This window comes from Penaeus chinensis, chromosome 17 (genome assembly GCF_019202785.1).
Source record: "Penaeus chinensis breed Huanghai No. 1 chromosome 17, ASM1920278v2, whole genome shotgun sequence".
In the NCBI taxonomy this organism is placed as follows: Eukaryota; Metazoa; Arthropoda; class Malacostraca; order Decapoda; family Penaeidae; genus Penaeus; species Penaeus chinensis.
In genome coordinates this window covers 5,891,070-5,905,192 of record NC_061835.1, presented here as the reverse complement: position 1 = coordinate 5,905,192, position 14,123 = coordinate 5,891,070, and the positions used below count along the sequence as shown (strand labels likewise).

At 40.4% G+C, this 14,123-nt stretch overlaps 1 protein-coding gene across 2 annotated transcripts in view; it reads right to left on the bottom strand.

Annotated features, from left to right (window-relative positions):
• LOC125034013 (1,5-anhydro-D-fructose reductase-like) overlaps positions 1-1,340 on the bottom strand; it is a 14,152-nt gene extending 12,812 nt beyond the window's left edge. Inside the window, exon 1 of one of the 2 annotated variants that reach the window (XM_047625651.1) lies at positions 1,178-1,340. In XM_047625651.1, the coding sequence (XP_047481607.1) occupies positions 1,178-1,324 (147 nt within the window). In that variant the 5' untranslated portion in view covers positions 1,325-1,340. Of the gene's footprint in view, positions 1-40; positions 447-1,177 lie in introns of those variants that run through there. The other variant, XM_047625652.1, reaches the window with a different exon arrangement.
• Between the last annotated feature and the right edge of the window lie 12,783 nt (positions 1,341-14,123).

Genomic DNA, 14,123 nt, shown 5'->3' with positions numbered 1-14,123 from the left:
AACAATGATAATAATAATAATAAAATAATGCAATAATTACCTGAAAAGTTCCAAGGCCAATTATAGGGATTTTTTGGCCGTAGAAGAAAGTGACGTGAGGAACTTCCGGCATTTTAAGTATATATTCTATTTAGTCTACTTTAAGGCAAAATGGACGATTCAGCCAGTTATTTTTTTGCTAATTTCGGGGCGTTTATCGGGGTATTGAGGTTATTAAGTCGAAATTGCAGCTCTAATGTTCCTCTAAGGTTGATTACATGACTGATTAGAAATGACAGTCCTCATGACAAGTCGGAAACTGAAGTCGATGTGTTCTCTCCTCCTTCTGTCACAAGGAGACTTTGATCTACTCTTCACTTTACACGAAATTTGGGGTTAATGAAAACTTTTTTTCCTTCCTCGGGTCAGAGGGATTCTTGCGGCTTCGGGTCCGGGTTACAGAAAATGGTATTTCTTTTAAGGGGTGACTGAAAATTTCCGATACCTTTTTTTTGTATCTTTTCTTGATTTCTATATACATACTTATATATATATATATATATATATATATATATGAAATATAATCTATATAACATGATATGTAATATATATGATATATGATATATAATATATAATATATGATATATAATATATAATATATAATATGTAATATATATATGTATATATATATGTATATATATATATATATATATACACACACATACATAAGTGTTTGTGTGTGTGTGTTTCGACCCAGGGCCACTAATTTCAGAATTCTGGTTTCACGCGATGAGGTCAGAATTTCAGTCATATTATTATTTTCTATTTTGGGTCAAGTAGCATTCAGAAAGATCTCTTGATGTTGCCCGCCTGAAAATCTGACACTCGGACTCCAGCTCCATTGTATTTATCTCAACGATGACATGCACAATTCAGGTCAGTTACCCGGCAAATTCTCTGGATGTCACAAATGGCCTTCTGTCCCCAATACATAATGTGGCTCTATTTGACCTGTCTCAAATCTCGTACGTATATATCCACACATTTATTAATGATCTGTCTTTCTCTCTGAGAAGAATCTACACATATCTCTCTATCTACTTATACATTTATCTACCAATCTATTTCAATAATCTCTATACCTAACTATATACTAATTTCTTTACCACATAAGAGAGGTACCAATTGCCGATCTTACTTGCCAGGTACCAAGCCCCACCATGGGCATTTCTCGTCCGTTGAAAAGTTTGAGTTTGGCGACCCGCTCCATTGTGCCTTCCGCTCGATGCCACAGGGAGGGAATGACTGACTGGGCCGGGGCATTACTCAAGGACGCAAGCCTCATATCTGGGTAGCAACTAGTGTACGGGTTGCAAGTGCTTGTTAAGATTTTCTCTTCACTATTGACTAGACGCACTGATTGTGTCAGCCTTTGGTAATTAATTTAATAGGAAGAGCAAGTAATCGCTATTACTTTCTGAAGGTTTTTTTTTTTACGTTGTCATCGCTAGCGTATCGATTACGGGTGTACTTTTGAAAAGCTGAAGACAAGATGGCATGCTTGCTAAACAAAAACACGAATGAACCGGAGAAGGCTTCAAGCCGGTTAACGTGACTGTCACGTGGATCAAAACACGGATTGTCGGCCTGCGTTTTATCAGCAAAACTGCTTTAATAGTAAATATAAATACCAATACCACATTTGGCGTTCCTTGCGAAACAGGAACTAATAACTTCAGAGAGTTTTGTTTGCAAAGGTGAGTTCCGGCCGGGCGGATTGCCCAGGCCTCGTTCAGCTCTTTGGAGGCAAATCCATCTCATTATATATGCAAAGTCGAAATTCGCATTTCGACTTACCAAATTTGGAGTAAGTATTTATTCCTGAAATACCAGAGCGGCCACGTTACCCTGGGCGCGCTTTTTGTTGAAGAAAGAAGGCCAGTGGTTGCTTGTGATCCCGTCAAGGGCGCGACCACACTGACAGCGAGCAAGTGCGGGCAGGCGGTTGTGTACGTACTCCTCTCCTAAAGAGACTCCTCACCTGCCCGCCCTCAGCCTGCCCTACACTGAGGAGATCTCTCTCCGTTGCCCTCTTCACCCTCTCAACTGCAAGCTAATTTTTCGCCAGGTGAACACCCTCCGTCGCAACCTGGTCCACACCAGTCTTCCATCTACCTCGAAGGTGGGCACCTATGCTGTTCCTTGTACCTCCTGTGATAAGCAATACTTTGGCGAGACGGGCGCTAGTCTCACTACGCGTCTGTTTCAACATAACTATCCAGGGGACACAACAACAACGCCCTCTTTTGCCATCAATGGGACACAGGTCATCAGCGGCGCGAATTGTCTTTCCTTTCGCTGATGTCCACGCCCGCAGACTGGTTGAATCCTCCTTAATAAAGCTGCTGCCTAATTTCAACCTGAACAGCGGCTCTTCTCCTGCCGATAGTCTCCTCGCTTCCCACATCCTCCGTCTTCTCCCGTACGCCGGCCACCCTACGCATAGTCCGCCCATTCCTCCGACCTGATCTGACCTCCCTTGCTATGTTCGTCTGTCCTCACCTGCCCCGTCTTACTGCGTTGCCACTCCTCTCTCTCTTTTAAACCCCCTCCTCTCCCTTTCCTCTTCAGACCTGAGGATGGAATCCAGGTGGATTTCGAAACTAGTCACACTTTCAATAAATCTAGTTTTTGCATTATGGGTTTTTCTACCATAAATATGTATGTATATGTGCGTGTATGCCACTGTGCATGGCAGATCATAGAGACAATAGACCATGAAGAGAGGTATTACTTGCGAGCCGAACGCCACCCTGGTACACTTCTTACAGAATTGTGAGCACACACAATTCCTGAGACAGGGACCGCCCACAATAGCCGCCGTGCTGGTAAAGAGATTATGCGGTTTGGTTACATCATAACGATAGGAGCGCCTGCTGGCAATCCCGCCGCCACGGTAAGCTCCGAGTGTCAGAGAAGAAAATGAGACAGCCATAAAAAGCTGACACAGGCCGGGCCATATATGGAGAGCCCGGGCGAAGCTAGATCTTCGCAAATCTCAATTGTATTGCGTGTATCTATCTTTCTATCTATCTATGTGCGCGCACACACACACACACACACACACATACATATGTATATATTTATGTGTGTGTGTATGTATGTATACGCACACATACACACATATGTATATATACATATATATATTTATATATATATATACACACACGCATATATATACGTTAATGCATATATATATATATATATATATATATATATATATATATGCATATACATACATAGACATACACACATGTGTGTGTGTGTAATGTACCTGTATACATGTGTGTGTATATATCCGTATTACTATATATATGTATATTTTTTTTCATACACAGACACACACACATATGTATATATCTATATGTGTGTGTGTATAGTATGTATATATGTATGAATGTATGTACGTGTGTGTGTGTGTGTTTATACATATCCACGCACATAGAACGAAGAGTTTTCATGACTTTAAAGAAAACTGTCTTGCTTCTTGCACAAGTTACACAATTTTGCGTCTATTTTGATAATATATCAATTTGCCAATTTACTATTAATTCATCAATTTTATAGATGGGTTTGTGAAACTGTTAGGACATGACTATATCTTCGTACCGAATACACCTGGCTTATTATAGAATACCAATCTGGATAAAACGACGTTTAGCAATGAGCGGGGAAAAAAAAAAAAAATATATATATATCCGGCTAAGACTCAAATTATGATCGCAATTCCCTGAAATCAATCATGACTCACTGATTTCAATTCTGTTTCACTGAAGTTTAACCCACGTCGCTGAAATCACTCCCTAATCACATGGCTATCTATTGTAACAGACGGGCGGCAACTGCCATAGTTTTATCTAATCATATCAGTCCTCCCTTGATCTTAGGGTTATTGGAGTGACCAGTAAGGGTTAATTATAGTGTCATATTTCGATCTTTTAACTTGCTCTTGTTATATATTTGGTCATCAATGTAAAGTGTGAGGATGAAGCAGGGTGAGCGGTTAGCACTCTGCGAAGGTACGATGGGTTTGGGATAAATATGGTTCGAGTTCGTTATTTAGCATGTTTTTTTTTAGGGTGTCAGGCTGAACAATCTGTACGCGTGTGTCGTATTTTTGCTCCCTATTGTTACGCTAACAGTGTGCAACGAAGCTTAGTTTTGCAGTTCTCCTCTAAAACAAGTAAAAAATAAAATAAAAAAAGTAAATATACAAAAAAAAAGTGTGTAAGAAACAAAAACAAAACGAATTTCTAATAGCTAGACCACGGACTCACAAGACGAGAATATCACCCACGTATAGTCAAGCGGAGTACACATTGCTTATTTACGAAAACAACGTCCTTTGGCTCGAAGCCTTCGCTCGTTACCGAAGATTGCTTGATTTAATTGATCTAAATAAAAAGGCTCGACTGTGGCCTTTCTCTAAATCGGCTGCAGCAGGAGCTACTCTAAACAAGCGGCCCTCGGATCTTTGCTGCAGTAGAGAGCTTTCAACAGACGAAATGAATGGCTTGGGAAAGAGAGCAGCTGGACCTTGCGACCGTGTTCATCTCCTACTGCCTTACACACACACACACATATATAAACATATACACACGCACGCACACACACACACACACACACACACACACACACACACACACACACACACACACACACACACACACACACACACACACAATAGCCAAAAGTCACTGAAAATGCTATATCCTTCCGAGTGACTGATTACCACAAGTTGCTAAATTTGAGTAAATAGCAACTGAAGGCTTCCGGTTGGCCTGTTCTTCCAAATAAGCATTTTCTGTTTGTATGTGATATAGTTTTGCAGTTACAGATGGGGGAAAAATATTAGGGAATTCATATTCATATTCACAAAACCACTTACATTTAAAGCAACAAAATGAAAAAAAAATCAAGATGAATGTTCTGAACGTCAACAGCAGTTAATGTTTAGACTTATTACTTAATCAGTATTTTTTTTTTTTTTTTATAATGCTCGTTTTTAAAGCACCACATATATTTTGTATATATATACATATACATACATACATGTACACACACACATATATATATATATATATATATATGTGTGTGTGTGTGTGTGTGTGTGTGTGTGTGTGTGTGTGTGTGTGTGTGTGTGTGTGTATAAGCTACGTTTTTCTATGTCCTATGTATGTAGGTATATACGCAAGGTCAGATTTATATGTGCCAATATAGGCCATGCCCGGGGCCCAAAGCACTGGGGTCCATTAACTCAAAGAAGCCTAAAGAATGAATTAAATCAAGCAATATGTTTATAGCAATCAAAATGATGGTTTGTATTTTTTATTTTAACCCAGTAGAGCTCTTTTTCAATCACTGACTTTTATTTCGATTTATTTGGCCCTTTGAGATTTAAAAAGCCATTCGTTGAGATGTAAACCGTATTGATCAGCCTACTAGTGTGCGCCTGTGTTGTGCATTTGAGCAAAGTGTAGTTGATGTCAGCTTGGTCGTTTATGTGGATTAAGTGTATTGCTTATGGGTTGCGCACGACCATAGCACCATCATATTTAACGGACCCTTTTAAGGACCTTTTAAGTTTTGGAGCCTCTTCATACTGTTTGTGGGACTCCTAGAGTTAATGGGAATCTCTGTTATCCTATCATTTTTGCATAAGCTTTTTTTTTTTTTTTTTTTTAAGCAGCAATTATTATTATTATTTTTTTGAGCATGTTTTCTTATGATATTTTAAGAGGGCAGTCAATAGCAACCCAACAAGACGGCAACATGTTAAAAACTACCAATGTGCTGGCGGCTCATCATAGTCATGGGATATGCATTTCTTAAGAGAAAGTACAATATTTGTATGAAATATTAAGTGTTTGCACGTATGTATGTATCTATCACGTGTGTATGTATGTGTGTATATATGGTAGGACGGATGGATGCACATATGTATATATGCATAGCACTGTCTAAATTGCCGGATTCACCTTGTAAAACAGGATTTATTTTTTTTTCCAGTGAGAAAGTCCTTTGTTTTAAACCGTGATATTTCTTTATTACTACATAGGTGAATACATAAAAGTATCACCACGTGTAATTATAACTATATAGAAATCCACCAGTTTGCCAGACAGAGAAATACAATGCTTTTGAATGAGGCGGATCTTGCTTTCAAACTTGATGACTTACTACCTAATGATTATGTAAAAATACCTACCATATATCAATAATTTAATCAGCACTAATATTGCTTCCTGTTGAATACGCTTTCGAGGAAGGCTCCATACCGCGCCGAAACATAATAGAATAAAGAACAGAATAAAGGGAATGAATAACAAGCGCAGATTAAATAAACAACAGAGCACAAAGTGGAAGTCACGCCAACATACCACATACACCCTATACGTGGTTTTAATGTTTATTGAGGATCTTTTTCTTACTTATATATATATATTTTTTTATCACATGGTAATTGTAGCAGAATACTTGTATTTTTGCAGACACGTGAGTGATATTTTTTTTACGGTTTCTTGTACTGCTATGTTTGGTTGTAAGTTCTTTTGATGTCGCATCGAAGTTTAGTTTTAAACGTACATTTCAGTTAATTTTCAAAATATATCTCCAGCGTGTAAAGGAAATGTTTCTGCTCGGAAATTGTTAGGATCGTAATGCACACTCTCTCTCTCTCTCTTTTTCATTTTTTCCCTCACGTTCCCCTTCTTCCTACCTCAAATTCTCTCCTCCTCTCCATCCACATTCTCTTCCTTCTTCCCTCTCCCTCTTTTACATTTCTTCTTCTCCGCCCCTTCTTTCCTGTCTTTTCCTTTCCTCTTCCTTCCCCCTCCCTCTCCCCCCCCCGACTCCTTCCCACTCCTGCATGAAGGAACAATATGAAATTATGACGTCACATAAACGGAATATTGTCTCACCTACAGTTCCTACTTACAATTATCTTTTACATATCAACAAATGGGAATCTTTGAAAAAGGGGGGTCAAGCCTTTTGGCTTTGGTGATTTTCGTTCTTGTCATAGATATGCTAATCTGTCTACCTCTGTCTGTGCCTCTGTCTGTCTGTCTGTCTCTCTCTCTCTCTCTCTCTCTCTCTCTCTCTCTCTCTCTCCTTTTCTCCGTCTGTCTGTCTATCTCACTCTCTCTCTACCTGTCTGTCTGTCTGCCCCCCCCCCCCCCCCTTTCTCTCTCTCTCTTTTGCTGAATCTTGTTTCGGTTCTAGTTTTTTTTTCTTTCTTTTTTGCCGGGGTGAGGGGAAAGGGACGAGTTTATCAAAATTATATTTCACTCCTTTTTTCATTACGCACTTTATTCTCTGCATTTTCTCCTCGTAGTTCTTTTTCTTCTTCTGATATTCAAGATTAATGTTATTTTTTTTATCTCTCCGTCATTCGTAATTTTTCTCCTACATTAATCATTTCCGTTATTGCTATTGCTGTTGCTAGTGTTATCATTTAATCCTTCCTTCCTTAATTATCTCATTTACTCTTTCACATGAATTATAATTATCGTTTGATGTTCCAAGACTTTACTGCTGTAGCTGTTGCCGCGAACCGATTTCCTTTCGTCCAGCTGCGAGGGAAGCACTGTCCTTATGCCACTCTTTCCCGGGGCTGAGGCATAGGCGATAAAGGTCATGTTAGGGGAGAAAACGAGCTCGCAGCCTTCCTTGCATGTCTACTTTATTGCAGAATTGCACGGATAACAGTAAAAGCTCACGCACACGATGAGCACGGACGAGGATGTCGATAGACGAACGGGGTCACGACAAAGTTGAATATAAGAAAAAACAAAAACAATAACAAAAAAAACGGGTGCTATGCTTAAACGTGACTAAATATGTCCTCAGAAAGCTTAAACTTCACTCAAGTCCTCTGAGAACTCAAATCTTACTAAAGCTCTTAAAGTTTTAACGTCACTCTAACAATATATGCCATTAGGTCTAAAACTTTCCTCCACTAAATCTGTATCATGTCATTAGAAATATTAAACTTCACTAAAGCTTCATATTTCTATCCATCTTTCCAAGTTTTCAGTACTCATGTATCACAGTATGTGTATATGTGCGTGTGTGTGTATATGTATATATGTATGTGTGTATGTATGTGCGTATGAGAGAGAGAGAGAGAGAGAGAGAGAGAGAGAGAGAGAGAGAGAGAGAGAGAGAGAGAGAGAGAGAGAGAGAGAGAGAGAGAGAGGGAGAGAGAGAGAGAGAGAGAGAAGGAAGACAGCAGTATTCGCATGTACCCCCACCTTAGTTTAAAATCTAACTACGGCCGAGGCAGCAAAGAGGCTCGGTAATCTGTCGCTTCCTCGCCCGGACCGGTGGACGCAGGAGGGCCAAGTCGATCGGGATTTCGAACTTCAACAGCGTGCAGATTGAGAGGATTATGAAGTGTAAGTGAACTCTGACACTTCAAGTGATATGTATATATATATATATATATACACACACACAAATAGATAGATAGATAGATATAAGGATAGATATATAGATTGATATATATATGTATATATATAAATAAATATATATGAATACACACACACACACACACACACACACACACACACACACACACACACACACGCACACGCACACGCACACATGCGATTCATACGATTATACAAATAAAGTCTGACTAATTTATTGACAATAAATGATTTAACTTGGCCTACCATACGTACTAATAATGTTCAGTTTAGTATATATCAGTATATATCAGATACGATATTTAGTAATACACAATGCTATTAATCTGTTGCAAAACGATACGCTATATTCATCAAGATTACCAAAGTACTCTCCTCCGGTTGCTGCATCCAGCCAGCTAATCTCCAGGTGGAAATTCGCGTCTTTCACCAGCAAGAGTAGCGAGCCCTTTGCCACAAGCATAACATTACCGTGTGTGTTTGTAGGCCTTTTGGCGCTCCCTCTAAGGACGAGTGGTGAGAGGTCGCTGGGTTATGCAAAGAAGGTCACTGTTAGGAGTGAGAAGTTACCCTTTATTTACGCAAAATATGTGTATATATATGTATGTGTACATATATGTGTGTATATAAATGTATGTATATGTATATATATGTATATATATATGTGTATATATGTATATATATGTATATATATGTATATATATGTATATATGTATATATATGTATATATCTGTATATATATGTGCATATATATATGTATATATGTATGTACATATGTATATACACATACACTTTTTTTCCCTCTTCCCTTCTCCCCTTCGTTAATTCAATTTCCTCTCTTCTTTCCTCCTCTTCTCTCCCCTTTATTCATTCCTCTTCCTCTATTATCTCCTGTCTCTCCTCTTCCTCTCTCCCATTTATTAATTCCATTCCCTCTGCAATCTTCTTTCCTATTCCTCTACCCCCTCCATTCATCTTTCTCTCCTTACTTCATCCTATCATCCACTTCTTTCTTTCCTTTCCTCTTCCTCTCATCCTCCTCTTTTCCCTTCTCCTCTCTCAGCTGAACCGAGGGAGAGACGGAAAGCTCTTCATTTTCAAAAACGTTTTTCTAGGGTGGTTTTTCATGAAGCTAAATCATAGTTCGGATATTGGTGTCAATATATAAAGTTCTCTTCGGGAGTAACCATGTGCCATCACCTCAGAAAGATTCCTTTGACCCTTGAGGATTGTTTACTCCATTATTAAGATAATATCGACTGTCCATATGATGTCTGGCACGCATACCATCCGTTGTTGCAGTTACATGTTACATTCATAGTAACGCTATTACTGCTCTAGGAAGTAACATTTTCTTGAGGTAACTATGCATGAGTGTAGCTATTATACTTTTGTTTCTATTTTCAGGATCGAGAACCATCCACAACACCCCATATCATATTCCATTTTAGAACCTGAATGCCCAAAATGAGCAGATTTGTATTCATCTGCAAATTAGGAGGGAAGTGTTTTTTTTTGTTTTTTGTTTTTTTTTTCATTGGTCATGCGTTTGTTTTTGTTACATGCTCATTATGGCCGTTGCAGTTTTCTTTGTAATTTCTACTTAGAAATTAGTACGAATCTTTTTTTAATGAACTTGCGATGCTTCTTATAATCATATGTAATACTTGTAAATAGTAGCTACGAGTTGGTGGTTTCTTCACCACTTTCTTCAGTGTCATTTTTATTTTCTGGCTCCATCTGCTTACCTCAAAACTATGCAGACCAAATGGTTTCCGATTCCCCGCCATAGTCCGGGCTGATGGCGAGTCCCGGGCTGTCGTTCGCATCGCTCGCTTCGGACTTCGCTTCGAGCTGCTTCGAATCAAGCTCTATTGACGTCCTTCTCCTTCTCCAGCTTGTTTCAAATGTTCCTGTTCGTGAGGTTGCTTTACCCTACCAATGTTTTAAGCCTAAATCGACCTTATCAATCGAATATTCACACAAATGGGAAGAAAATCTTTAAACATGAACTTACCTTTCCCTTCTTTCCTTTACTAAGTTAATTCTTATGGAGAATAAATAGGGCTTTATTCCCCATACGATGCAAGTAGTAAGCAAAACAAAAATAGGCAATATTTGTAATCCTTCATATAGAATTGATCAGGTTTTTAGCACTTGATAAGAAATGTGCCATAGAGGTGGTTATTTTTATCGATGTCCCAGATACTGTAGAACAAAATGATTCAAGACGTTGTTAGAATGACGAAAATGTTATATTTTGTTCGTTATTTCCACTGAAATAGCTTCAAATTGTTTATGAAACTTTCTTTGTGCTTAAAATGATAAACTGAAGTATCTTATCCCGAGTCGTAATTGCCTTTATAAGTCATCGTTGGAGTACAAGAACCAACATCACTATATTTTGTATAGGAAAGTAAAAAGAATATAACTGAATTTGTGAATTAATCTCCAAGAAAACCTATTGATTTGTTCGGTATATGTCTTTAGCGAAGGGAAGATCCAATTCGCAGATTGGCGAAGATTCATAATTTGAAATCATCGATCCCCCTCATCCAGTCTCCACTAATCTCACAATCTTCGTCAGCCTCGATAGAAAGAAATGAATGTGTCATAGCCACTACATTATCCGTAAAGATGAGGGAATTAAATTTTTCATTGTTTTGTGGGACAATTATCATCATCTTTCTCAGTGCACCATTTAATTTGGATTGCTTGTGTCATATAGATATTGTTTTTGCTTAAGATGAACGGCACTTATGGTGAATACATTACATATGTTGAAGGTACTGTACTATACAAGTTAATAATAAGTTTTACTACCAGATAACGAGAAGACAGGTTTTCAACTAATTGTGTGCAATGATCTAATATAATTTTCCATTAAAAATGAGTTTTGGTATATCCCTTTTCCATTTAGATAAACGACAAATATTATGTAACTTGTTTCTAACCGAGAGATGTCCGGGAAGAGCAAGACAAGAGGCTACGTGACTGGTTATCACCGGCCGAAATCAGTGATAAACATGTACATGGTATTATATGCTATGAAGGGGAGCCGGGGAGAGTCAGTCCGGGATGAATCAACAGATCTGCAGGAAGAGGCAGGTGTGAATCTATGCTACGTATAACGCCTCTTACTACAGACGGAGGCTGATGTCCTCATGGGCGCCTCGGACAGAGGATCATATCATATGTACAGATTCCATGGCAGTCATAAACAGCTTGCGTCATAGCATGCCCCATGACAACGCCTCTTTTACTACGTCATGGGAGCTGCATCATCCGAGGCCGGCTCTCAGCCCCTTCGTGAGAACTGGCTTTTTTACGGACGGAAAACACTGAAGGGAGAAGTCCTTCGCAGGAGAAGCCACGGGCCGAGTTGTGAATTCGATGACCCGATTCATAATAACTAGATTCACTGTGAACGGTTCAGTATAAATAAATAAATTTCTAAGCCGTGTAAAATAAACCAAACCAAACAAAAAAACAGTCCGCATGAAGATGCAATAGCTTGGACTCAAATGTAGTAGATTACCAGAATTAACAACTTGTGGAAATATGTTATCTAGACGAGATCTCGGACACTGAACACTATAGAGATGAGTCGTGCTGCCAGACTGGATGGGAACCATGTCTTGCACAGGGAGTTGTCTCGCTCTGCCAGGGCCTCTTTGAGAATGGACCAAGAGAGGTACGTTAGGGGCATCGTGGAAGAGTTGGAAGGTCATTTTGCTAAAATGACCTTCGACCTGCTTTCCGAGCCCTGAGGGAACTCCGGTCAAAGTCCATCTCTCAACTGGGCTCGGTGAGGGCAGAGGATGGTTGCATTGTGTTAGAGCCGGGTGAGTAGAGGGCCCGCTGGGCTAAGTTCTTTGAGCAACTGTATAGGGTACATGCCCCGTCTTCACAACTCCTGTTGGCTAGCACTAGCACAATCAGTGAGGCACCACCTTCCATCGAAGAGGTGAGAAGGGCGGTCTCTAGGCTGAAGAATGGAAAGGCTGCTGGTGTCTGTGGGATGGCTGTGGAGTTGTTGTGGGTGGAGAAGCCATGATCTGTGGTTTGCATGCAGTCCTGTCTGCCGTTTGGGAGACTGGTACCATTCATCCTGACTGGAAAAGGGGCTTGATCATCCCTATCTGGAAAGGGAAAGGGGACCAAAGGGACTGTGGCAACTACAGAGGTATTACATTACTCAGTGTACCAGGCAAGGTCCTCGCTCATCTTCTTTTGGCATGGGTGCGCGACCACCTATTACGAGCACAGTCAACAGTCTAGTCTTACACCCAAGAAATCAACTGAAGACCATGTCTTAGCATTTCGTGTCCTTGTGGAACGCCGACTTGAGTTTTAACAAGGTATTTTTGCAGTTTATATTGATCTCAAGAAGGCTTTTGACTCAGTGCACCGGGAGCCTACTGGGTCTCCGTGGGATCCCCCCTGGGATTATTGGTTTGCTGTCTGGCCTGTATACAGATACCGAGAGTGCTGTCAAGTGTGGGGAGGGCATCTCTGCCCTTTTCCTGGTGTCTGCCGGGGTGAGACAAGGATGTGTCCTGGCCCCACTTTTCAGTACTTGTATGGACTGGATACTTGGCCGTGCCATGAACCGTAGTTCCTGTGGGGCATCAAGTAATTTCAAGGTCACAGACCTTGACTTTGTCGATGATGCAGTGATTATAGCAGAGACATTGGAGGTCCTGGAAGTAGCTCTCGAGGCGCTGCATGAGGAGTCGTTGGGACTCTCGGTCAACTGGACCAAGACCAAGGTTCAGGAACTTGGGGACTTATTGCATACATGTTTAGTCTGTGTATGCCTGTGGCGAGAATATTGAGGTCTTGGATAGCTTCACTTATCTTGGTAGTGTAGTGCAGAGCGACGGAGGTTCCGACCGGGAAATCACTCGACGGCTCGGACTGGCCTACGGCGTTATGGACTCACTCAATAGGAGTATTTGGCGCTGTCGGGATTTGATTAGGAGAACTGAGATCAGGCTCTTCAGAGCACTGGTGATACATGTCTTACTCTACAGGTGTAAGACCTGGACACTGAACAGTGCTCTGAAGGCCGTCTTGACTCCTTTGGTACTAAGTGTCTTCACAGAATCATGGGGTATACCTGGAGGGACCATGTGTCCAATCAGAGGATACACCATGAGACTGGTTCAAGACCTATTGTCAGTCTGATACAAGAGCGCCAATTTCAGCTCTATGGGCATGTGGCTCATTTTCCTGAGGAAGATCCGGCTTATAGGGTCATCTCCGAGAGGGTTGACCCAGGCTGGAGAAGACCAAGGGGAAGGCCACGGAACTCTTGGCTGAAGCAAGTCGATCAGATCTGCCAAGATGTGCTGGGGGTGGGAAGGAGTGCTACTTGGAGGTTTGCTCGGAGGGACCCCAGGAGGTGGAGGCAAAGGTTGGCGCGGCATAGCGCAGCCATGCATATGCCACCTTATGATGATGATATATACATATACACGCAGAAACATTTGGGGCTTGTGGTTTAGAGGCGACCGTGAAAACAGCGGTTGAATGCTTCTCCATTCACCGCTGCATTTCTTATGATATCAGTGTTAGATAAAACTTTAAAAACATCAAAACAATAGTCTTTACTATTCTCTAAGAATGATGATAAAAAGAAAGAGAAAA